Source organism: Nyctereutes procyonoides, unplaced genomic scaffold (assembly GCF_905146905.1).
Source record: "Nyctereutes procyonoides isolate TBG_1078 unplaced genomic scaffold, NYPRO_anot_genome, whole genome shotgun sequence".
NCBI classification, from domain to species: Eukaryota; Metazoa; Chordata; class Mammalia; order Carnivora; family Canidae; genus Nyctereutes; species Nyctereutes procyonoides.
The window spans coordinates 48,831,015-48,854,140 of record NW_026575020.1 but is presented as its reverse complement, the minus strand read 5'-3'; the positions used below and the strand labels follow the sequence as shown (position 1 = coordinate 48,854,140).

Here is a 23,126-nt window from a genome sequence, read left to right as displayed (position 1 = left end):
TGGAGCGTTTCAAGTTAAGTAAACTACAACTTTATAGAAATAGTAAGCTTACTTCTGTCATGTGTTCATTGTGTTTGTGTATGTGCGTGTATGTACATGGGTGTGTGCGTGTGTGTTTAATGCAATAAATTGATATATCCACTACAAAATCATGTCATATGTTTTTAAGGTACAAAGTAATTTTGTTTCTTTAAAAAACAGTAAGATTAGATTACCCTTTCACTGACCAACTGAAGATAAAAATATTTGTGGGTTCTTCAAGTGACCACAAGGGTATGAAACAGGGATCCCTCGTTTTCAGAAGCTTAATGACAAGAGGACATCAAAAAGAAATAAATGCAGGTTTTGGAAGGATCTATGAGCATGTTTTGAGGAGAATATGTGGCTTTTGTGTGGAAAATGAAACCTTACATTCTTGGGGGAGATAATGAGATTCTTTGGGGGAAGTAATGAGATTATCTTTAGCAAGTTATTTTAAAAACTTATGAAGATGATCTACGGGAGAGAAATACTTCAGGTGAAACATGGTAGTAGCTGAGTAGATAAAGTGGTTGATAGACTGATAGACGAGTTGGATAGAGAGAGGTGGATAAAATGTGGATAATTTTTAAAACCTGAAATGAGATTTAAGATTAAGAAATAATCCTAACTAGATTAACATGTTTTAGGTAAAGAACAAAACTCACTTGGTTGTAGACATAGAGTAATAGACTATAGACTATATTCACCTTAGCACAGTGCCCATAACTAGCCCTTAATATTTAACTAATGGAACTATAATGAGAGCAAATAAAAATAATAATTACCTGACAAATCATAGAGAGATAATCTAGCCTTTTTATAGAATGATATGAAAGGTTTCTGAGAGAAATCAGAACTCATCTACACAATCATAAACCCCACCAGTTTTAATTGAATCTTAATTAAAAACCATAAAACAAAATGTCACCACTCAACTGAATGTTTACCCTGCATTCGCTTCAGAGAAAGATGTGGATTCGAACATTTCCATGTGATATTAAAAATATTTTGGGAAGCAAAAGGAGGGCTATTTCAGGCTGATGCTGTAAGCAACCTAACTCATGAAAGCTATTATGGTTAATTATTGCTAAGCAGTTAACACTTGGCAAAAAATGTTAGTGGTCTTATTAAGTCTTAAAATCAGATTCTGAATAGAGTTTAGGATTTCATATTTAATTCACTTTGATGTTTTACAGGTTATAGTACAGTTTGAGTTTTTTTTAAGATTTAATTTATTCATTCATCACACACACACACACACACACACACACAGAGGAAGAGACACAGGCAGAGGGATAAGCAGGCTCCAAGCAGGGAGCCCGACGTGGGACTCGATCCCAGGACTCCAGTATATGTTCTGAGCTAAAGGCAGGCACTAAACCGCTGAGCCACACAGGGATCCCTAGTTTGAGATTTTTATAAAACTTTAAAATACAAAAGGGCATACTTGGGAAGATTTGGTGGACACTGATGATCCTCATAAAATAAGTGAAAGAGTGGCTCCTGAGCACACTTTGCATTCTGGATTGCCACCCTGGAGAATGATATGAAGGTTGCGGGCATGCCGGACACACACGATACACCCAGGCATAATCTGCATTAGGTATGTGGGAGTAAGTGAGGGCACTGGGTGGGTGGGTGGGGGGCGGGCAGCCAGGCTCTTGGCAGGGGGCAAGCTCTACCTGTATTCCATCTCTAGTCTTGTCCACAACTACCTGTATTCTTGCCACATGGCAATATCTTTCTCTGAAAAATGGCCACCAGGTGAGTCAGCTGAATGGGAACAACTGCGCTAACATTGAAAAGGCAAGGTGACCATGTCATATTAAGACAAAAAGAACAAATATATGATTCTGATGGAAATTATATTTGGGGGTGTGCCCAGAGATAATGCACACATTGCCATCAGGATGAACGTTGAGAGACCCAGAAGGGGCACAATTCTAGGTATGCCATGGGTTTAGTTTTAATGGTCCATTAGATCTTAAAAGCTTGATAAAATCTTAAAAGATTAAGTAACTTCTTTAAGGGAGGAAAATATTTAAAATATTTTCCAAATTCAAGCTGATGATCTAGATACCAATGCATTCATCATATTACTTAAAACAAAATTTTTTAAGAGAAAAAAGAGAGGGATTTCTTTCTTTTTTTTTTTTTTAAGATTTTATTTATTCACAACAGAAACAGAGACAGAGGCAGAGACACAGGCAGAGGGAGAAGCAGGCTCCATGCAGGGAGGCCGAAGCGGGACTTGATCCCGGTCTCCAGGATCACACCCCAGGCTGAAGGCGGCGCTAAACCGCTGGGCCACCAGGGCTGCCCCTCCTCTTTTTTTTTTTTTTTTTTAAACCTGAGAGACAGTTAAGCAACTTTGCTTCTGGCATTGTCCTCAGCTTAGATACGAGTTAGCGATTCCAGCAAACTATCACTGGAAAACAGAAAAAGTCAGTCTATGGTTCTGTTTGTAATGCTCATTTTCAAATTATCTGTTTCTTTAAACTGACTGGACTGAAGATCAATGTTCCCAAATGTCAGGACACAGATACAAACATACACATCTATTTATGTACATGCAAATATTTACATGTATTTAGAGGTGGGGAAACCAAATATTATCAATGTAAGCTTGTCAGCCCACCCTTTATGAGGAGGATGGACCATCTTTTATTATGTTATTATACTATTTCAAATATATTTTTTTCTCTTCTGGTGTTGCACTGTCCTTTGATGTATGAAATGATGGCTATGGGACATGATCGTTGTCACTAATTGGCTTTTCCTCCTCCTCCTCCTGCTTCTTTCACATCTTTACTTGGGAAAATATTTAGCAATTCCCTGCCTCTCAAATTGGGGGGGGGGGGATTTGATCAGTTCTGGAACACCCAAAAATAAATTAAAAATAATTTCTTGCTCTTTCCATATCTTTTTTTATTCTTTGCTCTCTCCTTTCTTGTCTCTATTCCCATTTTAATCCTGCTGCCATTCGAGCTAACAGTTATTAAGTGCTTTGCTGTGTACTAAGCACTCTGTACTAAGCACTTTTTTTGCATTACATTACTTAATACTTAAAACTAGCTTCTGAGGTAAGTACTACTCCCTTATTTTGCAAATGAGGAAACTGAATTCCAGAGAGTGCAAGTAACTTGCTCAAGGTCATATAAGTAGTAGGGCTGGTATTCAAATTCTGCTGGACTCCAAAGCTTAGGCTTTCTTCCGCATTAACTTACATTTAATTTGCTTTAATATGAACTAATCAGGCTGCTTCACACATTCCTTTAGATAAACTTAAATACTCCTGTTTACACTCTCATTATTTAAGCATTTTTACTAGCTATCTTCTATCTCACTTTCGGTCTGCCTCCCCCATTTAACATAACGCAAAATAGGCAGGACATAAGGGTATGCCAGTTGGGGATTCTTCACGCCTTAGTTTAAACTGGAACTACTGGAGCAATAATATTTCTTCTGATTATAAGAATCTTCTCCAGTGATTAAAAAAGAATATTTCCCCATGTTCCTTCTTCAAAGAAGGCCTGGAATAATGGCAATCAAGACCTAATCATCATCTTTGAAATAAGTACATGTAAGTCTTCACTCAGACAAAGACATTTGGCTTTCCAAGTGGGATGTACATTACATGGCATATGCACATTTTAGAAATAATTGTATAACCAAAGACATTTTATGAGAGTTATCACCAGAGTTCTGCTATATGAAAAACGAGAGGGACTGAGCCAGGCCAGTGGTGTCAGACTGTGAGCTTCTGTTCTCCAATCTGATCCAGGAGGGGTCCCGGTATAGTTACTTGCTAACCCATGTGACCTCAGCAATCTGAGTCTCAAGTGTGAGCTCAGTTCCCTAAGCCTCAGTTTCCTCAATGGGAAAATGGAGCCAAGAACAGTTCCTAACTGAGAGTTATCATGAATGAACACTGAGTCAAAATGGTTCGTGCCCCATAAAATTCCTGATTTTATTACTGTTACTTTGTTGTGTTACTGTTATGACCACTGTGTGGTAACTTATAAAATAGCACATAAATTTCAGTTCATGGCCACATATCACCGTGTATATGCAAAAATACTGTGAAGTGCTGATTTTTAAAATCATTACACGTGATGCCCACAAAAATGAATGGCTTAACCTCTCCATCTATACAATGAAAATTTGTATTTTTTTATTCTAGAATTACTCCTAAAACGAAGGAATGCTTGGGATTCCCTGAATGATACTTTAGGATATTATTATAACAACTTAGACAGAAAAAGTATTTTAAGCATCACACGTCAAGTTGAGACAAGCATTCAATTATTGGCCTTCTACTAAAACTATGATAGCAACAACATGAAGCAAGATATGAATGCAGGGACTTATGATTCTTCTTTTCCCCAAAAGAAGTCAACAGTTCAGTGGCTAATTTAACCCAGGACATTTATCATTTTGAATTTTACTTTTAAGCAGTCCTTAGGTACAACTAAATGGAATATTGCAAAAAAGCACAGATGGTATCAAACTGCTTACATCACAAATGTAGGTGTGTATTTCCCGCCCTTGTGAAATATGTTGCAGCCTGGGCTTGTTCAAGCGCACTGGCTGGTTTTACAACATCTGAGTATGTGTGTGTGGGGATGTGTGTATGTTAGTTCAAATGGTTCAATATGCCTAATTAAAAAAATCTTTTCATAAGGCCAAAGTATTAAAAGTATATATTATTTACCCACGTACCCACTGCAAATAGGATAGTAACCCTTAAAGACACTGAAGAGAATGAGGTTTAACTTGAAAGTACAAATGCTTTTTATGTATAGGTTTCTTTTTGGTTTGTTTTGGTTTTGCTTTTTTTTTTTTTTCTTTCAACATTCTTACCTGTGAAGATTTGGCAAGCTTCTGAGTGTATTCCTTCTCAATCTGCTTCAGCCTGCTGTTGGCCTGAAAAACACACGTACATGAACACACACACACACACAGTGACCTGTGAGCTTGGTATCTCTTCCACATGCCTATCACCAGGCAGCTGGGATGGCTGCCAGCTGCACCGCCCTTCTGGGGCAGCCAGAAAACCACAGGGCTTGTCTTTGATCTAACGCCAACTATTCATCACTTAAAAAGCAAAAGCAAAAAAAAAAAAAAAAAAAAAATCTCTCCTGCCAATTATGAGACAAACACAGACTTCTGTGGAGAGAAAGAGAAATCGAGAAGAAGAGACAGAAATAGACCTAGCAAGAGTGTGAGGGTTCAGAAGGTAAAGTAGGGAATGGCAGAGGAATCAAAGGAGAAGAGAAAGGAAACAAGGGGCAGGGGGGTGGGGGCAGGAGAAACAGGAAAAGGTAAACTTAAACCTCTTCCCCATTGTTGAAAGATGAAAGAACTAGGTGCTCCTGGACAGAGGCAGATAGATTCTGAGACTCACCTAGTGAAGACATGAGCCCCCAGTCTGCCTAACACACAAGAACTATTTTTTTAAAGTGACAAATGTGTCTACATCAAACCATTTTCATGTCCTGGAAGGAGGGTGACCTTCCCAGAATCGTCCGCATTACTTAGAACTCGACTATCTCTTCTGCCACTCAAGTTCCCATCCTCCGCACATGACCTGCTTTCCTGCTCTCCGGAAGCTTCTGGGAGCCTCGCTGCATCCTGAGTGCTCGGAAATGGCTCTGCGACACGCCTGGACTGGGCCTTTCTTCTCATTGATTGTGCAAGCCAAGTAGGCCCTCCGATCTGAGCTGTGCCCTCTGCTTCTAGAAGAGCTTTGGTCATTACTCTCAAAAGTTTCCTCTCTCTGTTCCCAGCGCTCGCTCATTCTCTCTCTCTCTCTCTTTCTCTCTCGTCTGTCCATCTGTCTGTCTCTGCAGCTATGGCCATTGGGCTGCTCAGGTATACCATCTTTTTTTCTCATTATTTCGATTTTCCATTTCTTTGTCTTTTTGATCTTTCACAGTGAGTTCTCAACTTTTAATTTAAACTTTCTATTGGATTAAAAACAATACTGCCCTTCTATTCGTAATTTTGTTGTTGTCGTTCTCTGAGTAGCATCATGGATCCCCTTTTTAAGGTGAGGAAATGGAAGCACAGAGAGGTTAAGTAACTCGCTCAGCACCACACAACTAGGAAGCAATGGAGCCACTTTTTTTTTTAATATTTATTTATATGAGAGACACAAGACAGAGAGAGGCAGAGACATACGCAGAGGGAGAAGCAGGCTTCCCGCAGGGAGCCTGATGCAGGACCTCATCCCAGATTCCAGGATCCCACCCTGAGCCAAAGGCAAACACTCAACCACTGAGCCACCCAGGCGTCCCTCAATGGAGCCACTTCAATCCCACACAGTGGAGCATGGAGGCTCCACCAGTAGAGCACATTGCAAACCTCTCTCTGCTGAGGTTATTAGATCCATCTGCACTTAAGATGTATCTATATGTACACACACACACACACACACACACACACATACAAACATTGCTCTCTAGAGTGTCTGTGTTGTTTCTGAGTTCCTTGCAAATATTTGCTTTGCCAACCAGTTTTGTCTCTGTTTTTCCCTTTAGCAACTTCTCTCAACTGTCTGGTGATCTTTTGTATTTAAAGTGAGGCCTCTAAAACAGGCAGGCTTGGGATGCGTGGACATCCTGTCGCAGGGTGTCTTAGAAGGACCTGGACTTTCCCGTGACTGGACATTTGTCTCAGGCCATTTTGCCCAGAGCTGCATCCTCCAGCGCACTTCCTGGCAGCAGAGATCTGGCCATCAGTGTTTACAGAAGGGAGTCTACGTGTTCAGATTGACTCTTGCACAATCCCAATTTCATTTTGCCCCCAGCCACACCTGAGTCCCCTCCCTCATTCCATCTCCCCAGAGAGAGAACCAGGGGTGGGGGCAGAGGCAGACATGGAAACCCTAATCCCAGTGGGATGGAATGTGAGGTGAGGCCTGTGGGGGGTAATTAGGTTATGAGGTGGTATCCCCTCATGGGTGGGATTAGTGCCCTTCTAAAAAGCCTTCTTACAGAGCCTCTACAGAGCTTGCCTGCTCCTGCCCTGTGAGGATACAATGGGAAGATGGAGTCTCCAACTCAGAAGAAGGCTTGCACTAGAATTCAATATGCTGGCACCCTGAGCTCAGACTTCCAGCCTCCAGAACTACCAGGGATCAATTTCTGCCCTCGATAAACCTCTCAGGTGATGGCGTTTTGTAATAGAACCTGAGCTAAGACAATAGCTATGTGTTTTATGGACTTCAGTTCAAAAGCAATTCCTGAGAGTCTATTCCATAAATCTCTCTGCATCTATGGCCCCACTGAATACACTGGGGTAGTTTTATTTTTTTCAGACTAGAGAGGGCCTGTGACTATTACTATTGTTTCTCTTAAGCCATCAGATTCTACTCTACCTCTATAATAAAGCACTCTCCATCAGAGAATTAAGGCCACTCTAGACTTCTTGAGGTTTGTCCTGGTTCGCATTCCACCAATATTTTCTAAATCACAAAATGCTTGAGAAAGTATTTTTTGCCTATTTAATAAACACCTACAGAGCTCTCACCATGTGCTAGGCACTGCTCTAAGTGCTTTTAAAATATTTACTCACTAGAAAATGTAAAAATTACAGTGCCATAAAAATTAAATTATCTTCCCTAAAAAAGTTGGAGGCAGAGATGCTGGTTTGTGCAGGACAGCCTGGGTCAGAATCCCACAAACTCATGTAACTGCCTTTGCAAACCATCTAATTCATTCATCCATTCCAGGCCACTGGGACTAGTGCAGTGAATAAAACAGACAAATATCCCTCCCGACCTTTATGGCAATTCTATCCTAGTGAGTAAATGAAATAACTTACAGAAGTGACAACATTATAGATGGTGTAACTGCTATGGAGAGACTGAAGCAGGGAAGAGATGAGAAGTGATGGAAGGTGGGGGTAGTTTACAGTTTTAAGAATGTGGGAGTTAGGGAAAGCCTCATGGAACAGATATGATATGTGAGTCCAGACCTGTAGGAGATGAAGGAGCCATGGTGGCCTCTAGGGAAAGAGCACTTTGGGCAGAGAGGGGGCCAGTTATAAAAGCCCCGAGGCAGAGGCATGCCTGGCATGTTCAAGGCACAGTGAGGGGGCCAGTGTGGTTGGGTCAGTGAGCAAAGTCTTCCTTGGATAAGGGCTGAGAGAGAATGAGGAGCCAGATCCTTCATGGTGTTGTAGGCAACTGTACAGAATGTGGCTTTTAGAATGAGTGAAATGGAGAGTCACTGAAAAAGTTTCAGTACAGGAGTGACATGATTTAACTTAAGTAGTCATAGGATTACTCTAGCTCCTGTTTGGGGCAAGAACCCAGCAGAGAAGCCAGTTGGGAGGCTGTCAAAAATAATGCAGGATATAAAAGAGGATGTGGTGAGAAGTGGTCAGATTCTTTGAAAGATTTGAAAGTAGAGCCAACTGGATATGCTGTATGATAAAAAGAGATAAACCAAAGATGACTTCAAGAATTTTCTCCCAAGCAACTAGAAGAGCGGGGTTGTCATTACCTTACATCAGAAAAAGTATGGGTGGAACAGGTTTTGGGGGGGAAGATGAAGAGATCGGTTTCAGACACATTAGGCGTGGAGATGCCTATCAAACATCTGTGTTGAGGCGAATATTTGGATATTCAAGTCTGGAGTTCAGGGGAGAGATGTAGGTTCAAAGTATAAATTCAGACATCACCAGTATATAAGTGGTACAGAGAACGAGGCTCCTGGATGAGCTCTCAAGGCACTGAGTGTACATTAAATACTGAGCTCTGAGCCTGCAAATGTCAGGAGGCTGGAGATGAGGAGAGAAGCAAACAGAAGTAATGGCCAGAGAGATAAGAAATCAAGATAATATGCAATCCTGAAGCCAAGTGAAGAAAGTGTTTCAAGGGCTATTCCACCTGTGTCAGATGCTACACAGAGAGAGGTCACATGCAATGAGGGCTGAAAAATAAGTACATGGCTTAGCCTGTGGGGGATGTTGATGATTTGAACACAAGCAGTTGCAGTGTCATACAGAAGCTCAAGAGAAGGGGAGCTGGTGGAGCAGATACAGACACGTTGTTCAGAGTTCGGTCACAAGGGGAAGGAGAGGAATGGGCTGGAAGCTGCAGGGGGAAGTGGGTAAAGAAAGGTCTGACTTGTTTTGTTTGGCTTTTTGTACCATGAGACAACTAACAGCATGCGTGCAGGCTGATGGGAAAGAGTTGGCAGGAGAGAGGAAAAACTCAGTGCTGCCAGAGATTTGGAGAAGACGTGTTCTTGAGTAAAGGAGAGGGAATAGGATCTAGAGCACAGGGGAGAAGAGGGCCTCGGCTAGGAGTGTGGGGAAGTCACAGTACCAGTGGGAGCAAGCTGTGCTCGCTCTCACCTTCTCCAGGAAGCAGGGGGAAAGATTCATAGCAAAGCATGAGGATGGTAGAAGAGACTGGTGGAAGATTCGAGGTGGGAGGGAAGGGTATGGATGGTCAGCTAGGAAAGCGGGAAAGGGAAAGGACCAAGGAATGAAGTATGGGCCTCCAGGAAGCATTGGGACCCACTTCAAATCACTAATGTCAGATTTAAAGTGAGGCCAGCTCAGTCGGTCAAATGGCTAACTCTTGATTTTGGCTCAGGTCATGATCTCAGGGTCCTGAGACTGAGTCCCACATAGGGCTCCATGCTTGGCGGGGAGTCTGCTTGAGATTCTCTCTGTCCCCTCCGCCCCTCCCCCCCTCATGTTCTCTCTAAAATAAATAAACAAAAAAACAAACAAATAAATAAAAATAAAGTGAGGCCAGCTGGTATATATGCATACCTTTGGAACTTGCCAATAACTAAATAGAACAGAATCAATATTGTGGAGAATAATAACAGTGACTAAAAAAATAAAATTAATTTATCAACCTTCGAGTTTTTATTATATATTTGAATCTAAGTCACAACAACCTGAATTTCTGAACTTCTCAAAAAAACCTAAAAAGCTTTGATTTATGGGCACTTGGCTTAGTTGGTTAAGTCTCCAGCTCTTCATTTTGGTTCAGGTCAGGATCTCAGGGTCATGAGATTGAGCCCCAAGTCGGGCTCTGTGCTTGGTGTGTGGCCTGCTTCAGTCTCTCTTTCCCTCTGCCTCTCTCCTTCCCTCCTCCACCCACATGCTCTCTCCCCCTCTCAAAAGAAAAAAAAAAAAGGCTCCTGTCTAGTACGGTTCAAAATTTACAGCGAATTTATCATGCAAACTGTCTCTAAAACATGTCTTGAATAATTTTATTCTCAGGATGGTACTGACTGTACATTTCCATACATTAAATCAAGTTACGGTTATTTTAATCTGAGTCTTATTTTTATAGCTATCATTACTATATAGCAGCAATTTACAAACATCTGCATAGGCGGAATAAATGTAGAATAACATATGAGAGCAAAATCATAATTTTGAAGTGAAAAAGTTTTGTTTTGTCGTGGCTGTTGTTTTAATCTCTGGCTCTTCCTAACTGCTCCCATTATGGCTGGTCATGCCCTCCACCCTCCACCCTCCACCAAGCACTTAGTTCCCCCCTTGCTTTTCTAGGGCCTCTTTTTCAGATCATTCTTCCTTGTTAAAAAGCCGCCAATGTGTTGACTCACTTTCTCTATGTAATTCCCATCAAAATTTTGGGTTCAAACTCTAGTGGAAAGAAATAAATTTTTAGAAAGTCGTCAATGTGCTTAGTCATCCTAATACACCACTTTCTTCTTGCAGGGTACTTTGCATTATGTCTTCATTCAAAAAAGTCTTTCATTTCTTTATTTTCCATTTCTTATAATTGGTGAAAGTTCAGGCATTTCTATTTCCAGGAAGGTAAATTTAGAGGAAAATTAGGAGACTCCTCTAGAATACTTATATTTAAGGCAAGCTCAAATCTTATAAAGATAAATTTCCTTAAAGTATAACAGCATTAGTTTCTGAATTAAATATTTGTTTTTAGTATTAAAAAAAAAGGATGTTTCCCGGAGTCTTGAAACATAGCCTTAAGCTCAGATTATTATGCAGTTATTTCCTACTCAAAAGCTTTGTAGGCATCCATTTGAAGCTTCTGAACACTCTGAGTACAGTTACAGCCAGTTGGTGCCAGATGCTAATATATAACTGTGCACTCCCTTAAAAACAGAAAAATATTCAGAGAATTCATAGAATATATTTGAACATAATTTAAAATACTTAGAGAACTTTCAAACTTGAAATTGTCTATATTTTACCTCAAAATAAAGGTATAAATTTGTGAAGCATAAGAAAAATTCATGATTTCTACTTGGGCCATCATGGAGTAACTGGGACCATACTTAATCTGCTATTGTCAACAGCTAGAAAACTGGGCAAAATACAGGGGACTATTTTAGGAATATTGAGAAAGAAGAGGTACAGGACTGTGATCCTGTGAAGAAAGGGGAAACAAGTGAGGTAAACCCTCCTAAATCACCCCTGCTCTTTTCCTGGAGGGACATCTCCGTCTGAACATAGGCAAGGGAATCAAAGGGCAGCAGAATGGGACTGTGAACTGAGAAGACAAAGACTGGAGTTTGGGAGGCAGTTGGAATTTGTGGGACCAGAGCACTAGACAGGAGGGAGCTATGGAAAGAACGAGCTCCAGACACTGACATGGGTTCCCTTAGAGTCTGCTGCTGATCCTGAGACACATGTGCGTGTATAGGGTAAAGTTCTACAAGGCCAAGTAAAAAGGGACCAGTGATATTTAAGATAAACAATATCCTAAGTTTATTGAAAGCTGAGGGATATTTGACTTCTGACCTGCCAGAATGAATGGTTCTCATAGAAAATTCAGGAAGGTCACACTTAGTCACAGAGTTAAACTAGCCTTAGAGTCAAGTCAACTTTAAATCTGCTCTAACAAAGTTTAAAAATAAGTTTCAAATGGATCAAACTGGTCATTGACAAGTAACTATTTTCTAAACAAAACCCAATGTTTTTTAAAAGAAGAAAGAAAATCCAGCATTCAATAATATAAATTTTATAATGCCCAGCATTCAATAAAAGGAGGCATGAGAAGAAGCAGGAATATGGGAGCCACAAGCAGTAGAAAAATTAGCAACAGAGTTTGTCTCAGAAATGACAGAGATGGTGGAATCAGTAGACAAAGACTACTACTATGTTTTTACAATAACATTAAAAGCATACCTAAATATTTAAACAAAAAATAAGCATAATGAGGAGAGAAATGGAAGATATAAGAAAAAAAAACTTAAATAGCCTAGGGCAGAGAGCAATACATTATCTGAAAGGAAAATTTCACTGGATGTGATTAACAACAGATTTGGTACAATGGGGGAAAAGATCAGTGAATGTGAAGAAAAAGCGTTTTAAGTATCCAAGTATCCAAATGACTGCTAGAAAGACAAAAGACCAAATTTAATGAATAATCTCAGTAATGTATGAGACCATATCACATCATCTAACAAATGTCTAATTGTATATCAGAAGGAGAAAGGTTTGTGAAAATATTTGAAAACACAATAGCTACAGATTTTGCATGATGAAGAAAACTGTAAACCCACCAGTGGAAGAAGACCAAGGAACAAAAAAGATAAACACAAAGAAAACCACATCAAGATAAATCATAATCAAATGGCAAGAATAGAACTAAAGATAACATCTTAAAAGCAGCCAGAGAAGGCAGATGCATTTCAAAGATAAGAATGACTGAGGATTTCTCATCTGAAACTATTCTAGTCAGAAGATAACATAAAGAATCTTTAAAGTGATGAAAGAAAAAAAATCTGTCAATCTAGAATTGTGTATTTAGTAAAAATATCCTTTAAAACTAAAGATAAGCTACAGACATCTTCAAACAAAAATCTGTCACCAGCAGACATGAACCACAGGCAAGGAAGTTGTTCAGGCAGAGTGAAAATGGTACCAAATGCAAACCTAGACCAACTTAAAGAATAAAGAACACTGTACATAGAAAATAAGTATGTAAATATCAATTATCTTGTTTTCGCCTCTTAAAATTTCCTTGAAAGAAAATGTACTTTGAAAAGCAGAAATAATAAGGGCAACTGGGTGGCTCAGTCAGTTAATCAGCTGACTCTTGATTTTGGCTCAGGTCATGATCTCAGGGTCCTGGGACTGAGCCCCACATCAGGGTCCAAGGTGGGTGTGGAATCTGGTTGAGACTCCCTCTTCCCCTCCCTCTGCCCCTCACCCCACTAATGTGCTCTTTCTATCTCACCAAAATGAATAAATAAATCCTTTTTTTAAACAAAAAGCAGATATAATAAAAGGATATTTGGGGCTTTATAATATATGTAGAACCAGGATACAAATAGGAAAATGGAGCTACACTGTTATGAAGGCACTTACATTTTATTATAAACTGGCTTAGGAGTATGTGAAAAGACTAATATGCTAAAGATCCATATCACAAAAAAAAAGGAAGAAAGAAAAAGGTACATCTACTAAGCCAATAGTAGAAATAAAATGAAATAGTAATAAGAATTCAACAAAAGGCATGAAAAGAAAAAAGAAAAAAAGATGGGACAAACAGAAAACAAATAGCAAAGTAGTAGAATAAAATCCAACAATATCAATAATTATATTAAATATAAATAGTTTAAAAATCTTAGCTAAATGACAAAGATTGTCAGACTGGATCTAAAAGAAGATGTAACTACATGGTATTTTCAAAATAAACACTACATACTTAAAACATGTTAAAAGTAAAAGGATGAATAAAGATGTACCATTCAAAAAGTAATCCTAAGGGAGGTGGCTATGCTAATATCAAAGTGGATTTGAGAACAAAGAAATTTAGCGGAAAAAAAGAGGAATATTCCAATAATGATAAAAATTTAATTCATAAAAACAAGAGAACAATCCTAATGTGTAGTATCTAATTTCAAGAGCTTCAAAATATATGAGGCAAAGACTAACAGCCCTGAAAGGAGAAATAGACAAATCCACAAATTATAAATGAGGAAATTTCAACCCTCTTCTCTCAAGAATTGATTGAAAAAGTAGACAATTAGTGAGGTAGATGATCTGAAAATGCTGTCAACCAACCTGACCATTAATCAGGCACCATATTCTGAGTCATACCAAAAATTTTAATAAATTTTTAAAGGATTAAAATCACACACAGTATATTCTCTGACCATAATGAAATTAAATTAGAAATCCATACTAGAAAAAAAAAAAAGAAATCCATACTAGATATGTATCTGATATTCTCAAAATATTCAGAAAACTAACAATGCACCTAATTTTTATGAGCCAAAGAAGAATTTACAAGGACAATTAGAAAATACTTTAAAACAAATAAAGTGGAAGCATTGCATTTGTGGAATGCAGCTAAATCAGTGCTTCAGGGAAGTTTTTAGCTTCGAATTATTTTATTAGCAAAGAAGGAAAATCTAAAGTAAGTGATATAAGCTTCCTGTAAGGAAGCCTGAAAATGAATAGCAAATTAAAGACAAAATAAGCAAAAGAAAGAAAAAAATAAATGCCAGGGTATAAATCAATGAAATAGGAAATAAAAACCAATAGAGAAAAATCAGTGAAACCAAAAGCTGGTTCCCTGAGATAAAAAAAAATGATAAACTTCTAGTAGACTGATGAAAAACAACTGAGAGAAGACACAAATTAACCAGTATCAGGAAAGAAAGGGGACATCCCTGTCAGATACCACAGACATTAATAGGACAATAGAAGACATGAATAACATTGCCAAACTTTTGATAATTGACACAAAACATGAAAGTCTCTTAAATGATACAAGTTACCAAAAGTAAGGCAAGAATAGAAAACTCAAAGAGTCATATATCCCTCTAACTATTAAACAAGCACATGTACACATCACACACACGCGCGCGCACACACACACACACACACACACACACACTACTGTGTGGTCCAAATGGCTTCACTAGTGAATTCTATCAAACATCTCTGGAAGAAATCATATCAACTCCACATAAACTCTTCCAGAAGATAGAATGGTAACTTAAGGGAGCAACGTTTCTCCACCAAAACATGGATTCCACCTCTTACCACCAATCAGGAGTCTGATACACCAATCTCCTTCCCTTTCACAACACCAATATTTTCTTCTACATTGACTCATTTCCATGTGATTCTAAAAGGCTAATTTTACACACACACACACACACACACACACACACACACACACACCCGCCTGCCTGCAATCCTGCTATATCCCTGTGATGGTTTTACAAACATTTACTTTGAGTACCTCCTCTGTGTCAGACACTCTTTGTTTACAATGGTAATGGTAATGATTTAATGCAGTTGAGGAGGAGACAAATAAGTGAGTAAATAAAATACACCACAAATGTCATAGAAGAGCTATGCACAGGGTGTTATTAGGCGAAAACTATGAGATATCTTACATTGGAGAAGGCTTTTGTAAGGAGATGAATATTAAAGGATAATGATGATGAAGATAATGAGGATGATGATGATAGCAACAACTAAACAACAACCAGTATTTATTTTGCTCTCACTCTACTGACACATATTGTTTAAATGCTTTACACATATTAACAGATTTAACCCTCCCCAAAACTCTGTGAGGTAGGCACGATTATTATCCTCATTTAGAGACCTCGAAACCCAGAGAGAGAAAGGTAAAAAACCTGCTTGAGGTGATCAGCTCGTAATGAAAATGAATCAACCAATTGGAAAAGAAAGAAGAAAATTCCATGGAAGGAGTAATAGGTGAAAAATCCTGCAGGAGCATGGGAAGTGTCAGGCTTGCTTTTCTTCCATCTCAGCCACATTTGTTGGAAAGGCAATCTCTGTCCTTGGTCCCCATTTTCAATCATTAGTTCAGATATATTTGCTGAACAGCTTGGTGACTCTTCATTCTTTATCTTTGGCCTGAATTTGATCCCATCCCCTCCCCTCCACTCAACTCAGCAATGACCTTCTTATTGTAAAAAGAGGCCATTTTAATAAACATTCAAAATTTTTTATTATAAAAATAAATAGAGTGTGGTGATAATTGTACAATTCTGTACATTTAAAAATGTGCATTTAAAAAAATGACATAGGCAGAGGGAGAAGCAGGCTTCCCACTGAGCAGGGAGCCCAACTCGGGGCTCAATCCCAGGACCCCAGATCATGACCTGAACCGAAGGCAGTTGCTTAAATGACTGAGCCACCCAGGTGCCCCAATAACGCTGTTTTTAAAAAGTAAATACAGGGATGCCTGCGTGGCTCAGTGGTTGAGCATCTGCCTTTGGCTCAGGTTGAGATCCTGGGGTCCTGGGATTGAGTCCTGCATCAGGCTCCCTGCAGGGAACCTTCTCCCTCTGCCTATGTCTCTGCCTCTCTCTCTGTGTGTCTCTCATGAATAAATAAATAAAATCTTTTAAAAAAAGCAAATACACAGTGTAGAATATATAAATCTTCTCTATGTAAATACATAAAAATTATCTAGAATATATATATTCTGTATATGAATGTATAAAAATTATATATAAAATATATAAATATATTTCAAGTTATATTTTAATATATTTAAAAATACATATTAATATATAACGTACAGTACATATTTAATAATATATTTTAATAATGTACATATTAATGTTTTAACATTTAGTAATATATTTTGAATAATAGTTGTAATATGTGAGCTATATGTGTATATAACACACATATAAGATTTCCTGTAACCTATCATCCAGAGTAACAGTTTGACATCTTAGTGATTTTTACATAGGACATACTTGCAGGTACTAGGATATTTCTGAAGTCCTAAACCTGGTATTCTCTTCCATTCCCCAACACATCCCAGTTTGGCATGCTACCTTTACTACCTCCCAGGAAGGATGACACAGCAGAAGTAGAGAAAAAACAAAGGAGGCAGTTTTTGGCTTTTGACTCTAACCTGGGCCAGTGGCACTCAACTTGGGGCACAGAAGTCTGTCGGTCACAGTGGGTTTTACTCAGTCTGCTTCCCCTACTGCTTCTCTACTCCAGACTAAAAATGATTCTGTAGCCTGGGAGCAGGAGAAACGGTATGAAGTGAAGGGGAGTCTGTTCTTGAGGAAAGGCCTTGTTTCGCGTCCTATACACCCCCCACCCCCCGCATAGAGATAGGGCTACTCTAATTGCAGAGGGGCCTCTGCTCGCATGCCAGATAGAGGCCAGAGCTACAGGACCTTGAGTTCCCAGCCACACTGGCACATATACTGGAGCCATAGCAGAACTGGGCTGTGTGGCATGTGTGTCTACGCAGGCCAGCAAGACTGCTGTGCTGTTTCCTCTCCCTGACACAAGGCAGGACGGATATAAAACCTCCTGGGTATCTGAGATGGGATGTAGCAAGGAGAATGCAAGGCCTGAGGGGCTTTCAAAGAGGAAGGAGGAGTTACAGAGAAGTGACCCAAATCATCTGACTACCAAAGATCCATGGGGGCAGCAGATATATCAGTAAATGTCTATGTGGACAGGTCATACTGGGACCAGAGGGCCCTGTGCCTCATCCACCACACCATAGCATGATAGAGCCCTTGCACTCACATGTTATCCTGGGCAAGGAGGAGAACAAGATCTAAGGCAACTAAGGACAAGTACCAACCATTGGCCATTCAGCCACATGATGACTCAAAACAGAGATTGAGATTACATCAAAATAGGCACATCTGAGTTCATGACCTGAGATTTATTTCCATTTCAGGTATATGACTATTAAGGGCTGGGATGAGATTTTGATGGCATCTGGCTCAGATCCTCTTTGCCATCATGCCTCCTCTCTAGGAAGGAGATGTCCATGAGAGGAATGGTAGTAATTCAAGAGATAGAGGACAACCTGGTTCCGTGCCTGATACCGCTAAGGTGGTGAGTGTGTCAGAGTGTGAGGCCTAAACCCCCTCCTTCCAAGCTTGAATTAACATTTGACCTGCAGATGTCAATGCTCCATACTTAGTGACTCTTCAGTCATAATTCCTTTCTAAAAAACTGATAAAATCATTTTATGCAGTTGTTTTACCCAGAACCAGAATCAAGTAATTAGGAACTTCAAGTGTTTTGTTTTTGTCACTGCCTAACTATTTTGTAAGAATTCCAGGGAGAAGCCACATCCTCTATAAAGGAAGAAAGAAACCAGACAGTTTTGGAAAAGGACTGTGGTATCATTATCAATATTACCATTTCTTGAGTTCTTAGTAAATATCGGCAGATCCATTCTCAAAAAAAGTGCCCATATTCCTGAATCTGGCTCTAATTCTGAACATGCCCAATTAGTATTGAATACATTCTCTGTCTACATTAAATAATGTGCATTTAATGACAGATAACCTATAGAATAACATGGGACAGTTGATTTTCTGCCGTCACTGTAATTCAGAAGGACTAATTTTCTTGCCATTGCAACATAGGTATTTATGTGGCTAACACCCATAAATGATCACATAAGATTTACATGAATTTCCACCCCACTCACTGAATAAGAAAGCAAACTGTGAAACAAGCTTATGGAAATAGTTAAAGAATTAAGATCTAATCATATTTCAAAAGCTCACCCTCAGAGGAATGCTCTGAAGCAGAGGCCACAGAAACTGAAACTCATTTATTACTTGGGCAGAAACACAAACTTTAAGAGAATGAAGGAGAAAAAAAAACTTTACTTTGCTCTAGGGAAGAAGCAACTATTCTCTGATGTGCAAAAAAGAATTTATCATCAAAGACCAAATGTAAATGGGGCCAATTAATTTTTTTTAAGAATCTCTACCTTCTATAATATTTTTATGCCTTTGTTACTGTTATGCTTTACAATGAAATCTAAGGTTGCATGATTTGACAAAAGTTAAAGAAAAATGACTACTATATATAACAAATTATAACATACATAATATATATTTTAAATTCACTTAATATATTTACATATGAGTGGCACATTTGTTGGTATAGTACTTTTAGGAAGCAGAATGAAGATCTCAAATATATGACTTTAGACATTGAAACATGGTGATATCGTCCAATGACTAAATGATGTTAATTGAATTGTTGGTCAAGTAATAAATTATTTCAAATAAGCTTTGAATCTGGGAGTTAGAAGTCCTGATTTGTCATACTCATAAATCCCATTATTATTTTGCTTATTGTTTTGTAAATTTTTCTACTTTTTGGCTCATTTGTATAAGAAAAAAAGAATGTAATGGATATTAATTGGAAAGCTTATGAAATAATACACTTACAGGAAGTTGCTATGTTAGATTCATAGGCAGTTCAATATAAATCACAATACTTAACAAAATCTCTATTTTCTTTACCGGATAATTTGGAAGTTTGGAATAGATGTTCAAGAACATTCTTAAATGTGGTCATTGGATCTTCCTAATTAAAGATGAGTTAGCGCTTATCCAGCTTTCCAGGGTTATCTATATTGAGATAGAATTACCACACCAATTTATTTTGAACATTATTTTTAAATAAATTGGTAATTTATTTATGGTAAAAATTTATGGTAATTCTATCTCAATATAGTTGACAACAATCATTATGGTGCCTATATAAAACATGTCCCAGGGTACCTGGATGGCTCAGTTGGTTAAGCTAAGTATCTGCCGTCAGCTCAGGGCATGATCTCAGGGTCCTGGCTCTTCACTCAGCAAGGAGTCTGCTTCTTCCTCTCCCTCTGTCCCTCCCCTCACTCCTGCTCTCTCTCCCTCTCTCTCTCAAATAAAATCTTAACAACAACAACAAAAAAACAAACAAACAAACATGTCTTATCCTCCACTCCGTCTGCACACATAAGGTCTTCAGTTGGTTTTGTTGCTGTGTAGGTGAATTTCCCATCACCCAGACCCTCAAATACTTCAAAAACGATCTTTTTCATCAACTCAAGTTACTTTGATTGACTATTCCAACAACTGTTGCCAAACAGTAAGCAGTAGAGCATGGTGGTTAAGAGCACAAGCTTTGAAGTTAAACCAACCTGGCTGGTGTGACCATGGGCAAATTGTTGAACTTTCCTGGGCATTATTTTATAATGTTCAGATAAAGTGGACAATAAAGATTAAACAGGACTGAGGTTTAGCAACATAGGAATGGTGGAAGTTCAAGATGGCAAGGGATCAGAGAGTGGTGAGTAAGCACTGGAATGAGGATAAAGACCAGGTTCTTTATGCGTGAGGGAACGGGAAAAATAAAAGGTAAGGCAACAGTGATCAAAAGGAGAACCTGATGGGCTGAGATCTTGGAGGTGAACTAGTTGAGTAATGTTGAGGTCTAATGCATGTCTGAATTTTTTGATGGATAAAGTGGAAACAAGATATAAGTTACTTTATGAGAGAGCTGAGCATACAAAACTGTAGGATCAGGCTATTGGAAAAGTCAGCTGTCAAAATCAGTCTTTTGCAGTCAATTCTTGCTACTCTTGTTCATTCTTTTACTTTGGGTCCTTGAAAATAACTGCTTGTTTCAGATTCTTTACTGGGGAAGCAATTTTTTTCCTGACATGTCCTAAAAAATGGGGTGCTTTGCTGCTTTTGACACTGCTAATAATTTTTATTTGTAACTCTTTAAATTTTATAATTGACACATACAAAAGAATATTCAGCACATTTATGAAAGATGATAAAGAACCCTCCTAAAACAACCATATCACTTAACATCTAGCTTTTGCAAACACCAGTGATTCCTCCCACCCTACTGTATCCTCTAAATTCCTCCCGAGAATTAACCACTACCCTAAATTTTATTTATTGCCTTGCTTTAAAATACTATATATGGAAGTATCTCTAACATAATGGTCTTACTAATTTTTTTGCCTTTTACAAACATAATCATGCTTTGTGTAATTTCCTGAAACTTGCTGTTTCTCACGTGTTTTTCTTTTAAATTCATTCATGATGTTTCATTTGAAGCTGTATTTCCTTCATGGTCACTGCTTTAGAATATTCAATTGTGTGAACAGATCAAAATGATTCTTTCTTGGTAACAGGCATGTGCGCTTTTCGTTTTTTTCTTCCATGAACTATGCTGATATGAGCATTCCTGTACATGTCTTCTGGTGCATATTTGTGAGTTCCTAAGCATATGCTAAGGAGCTGAATTGATGGTTCATAAATCAAATGTTCAACTTTAAAGGATAATGCCATCAACATTTTAGTCTCACCACAGTATATAAGTGTTCTTTTTGTTCCACACTTTCAACCCTACTTAGCATTGTCAGACTTCTATGTTTAATAGCAGATTTAGTAAGACATAATTCATATATCATAAAGTTCACACTTCTAATCTATACAATTTGTGGTTTTTAGTATATTCAGAGAAGCTGTATATTGAAGACCATTATGAACTTCCAGAACATTTTTGTAACCTCAAAAAGAAACCTCACACCAGGGGTGCCTGGGTGGCTCAGTCAGTTGAGCATCCAACTCTTGATTTCAGCTCAGGTCATGATCAGTGGAGTCCTGGGATTGAGCCCCACCTTGGGAATCTCCACTCAGCAGGGAGTCTGCTTATCTAACCTCTGCCTCTGCTTCTCCCTCAGCTTTCCTCTTTCCTCCTTTCTCTCTAAAATACATAAATCTTGAAAGAAAGAAAAAGAAGAAAGAAAGAAAGAAAGAAAGCTCACACCCTTTAGCAGTTACTTCTCATTTTCCCCTCTCCCAAGTCACTGACAACTAGTAACCTCTTTTCTGTCTCTACGGATTTTCCTATTGTGGATATTTATATAAAAGGCATCAAACGACATGTGCCCTTTGTGGCTGGCTTCTTTCACATAGTACGTCTTCAAGGTTTATCTATGTTGCAGCACAGATCAGTACTTCATTCCTTTTCACTGTCAAATAATGTTCCATTGCATGGATACACCATATTTTTGTTTATCCATCCATCAGTTGATAAACATTTGAGTTGTTTCCACTTCTTGGCTATTGTAAATAACCAATGGATAAAGTGGAAACAAGACAGAAGTTACTTTACAAGGAAGCTGAGCATACAAAACTCTAGGTCCTTGTTGTAAACATTTCATCATGTATTTTTGGAGGGGAAATATATTTTCAAAGATCTTCTTCAAGAGAAGATCATGGAGATTCTAAAATTGCAGGTCTCAAGCTCCTAGGTAGGAGTGGGATTGCTACGTCATATGGTAACTAGGTTAAACTTTTTAAGGAACTGCCAAACTATCTTCCTAAGTGGCTGCACCATTTTTCATTCCCACCAGCAAAGTATGAGGGTTCTAATTTCTTCACATCCTTGATAAAATTTGCTATTCTTTTTTTTTGATTGTAGCCATCCTAGTGGATATGAAGTAGTACCATTGGCTCCTTTGATCCCTTGCACAGAAGTAGTAGCACGCGGGCAGCCCAGGTGGCTCAGCGGTTTACCGCTGCCTTCAGCCCAGGGCGATCCTGGAAACCCGAGATTGAGTCCAATGTCGGGCTGCCACGTTGGGCTCCATGCGTGGAGCCTACTTCTCCCTTTGCCTGTGTATCTCTCTCTCTGTGTGTGTGTGTGTGTGTGTGTCTCATGAATAAATAAATAAAATCTTTAAAAAAAAAGGTAGTAGCAAGCATATGGGATCAGATCTTTCTCTGAAAGCTCTACTTGACTTTGGTTTTTCATGGAGATCCTCTAAAATAGTGGTGCCAATCTGAGAGTATTAGACTTACGGGGCATTACAGCACCATCAGAAGACATGAGGAAAAGTGTGTTAGAAGAGTCTGAGGCCTGTTAGGTAAAATCTCCACGATCTAGTGTTGAAGGGTGTCCCTCCATCCTTTTACAGATACTGAGTTCTTCAAATTGTTCAGTTTCTTCCAACTAGGTCTTCGTAGCACCACTGCTAAATCTTCCTTCTTAGTTGAACGCTCTCTTGGGGAGAGATATCTGATGCACGCACTCATCAACTGGCTTTTTTTTCCTTTGGACAAAAATCAGAACCACAAGCCATCCTGTCTATATTCCAATTACACTTTATTCTGTTACCATTTGGAATGGAGAGGTCTTAATCCTCATATGACCCTTTGGGGATGATCTGTTTACATCAGCTGTCAGACCGATTTATTATAGCATTAGGGAAAATCTTCTAGATTTTGTAAAAGGAAAATTAATTAAATCTAATTAATAAAATTAATAAAAATGAATTCAATTTAATG

General features: G+C 38.7%; 1 protein-coding gene across 6 annotated transcripts in view; it reads right to left on the bottom strand.

Annotated features, from left to right (window-relative positions):
• Positions 1-23,126, bottom strand: part of CEP112 (centrosomal protein 112) — a 400,471-nt gene that overhangs the window by 88,350 nt on the left and 288,995 nt on the right. For all 6 annotated transcript variants that reach the window (XM_055323886.1, XM_055323903.1, XM_055323913.1 and 3 more), the window contains one exon: positions 4,885-4,947. In XM_055323886.1, the coding sequence (XP_055179861.1) occupies positions 4,885-4,947 (63 nt within the window). The remainder of the gene's footprint in view (positions 1-4,884; positions 4,948-23,126) is intronic.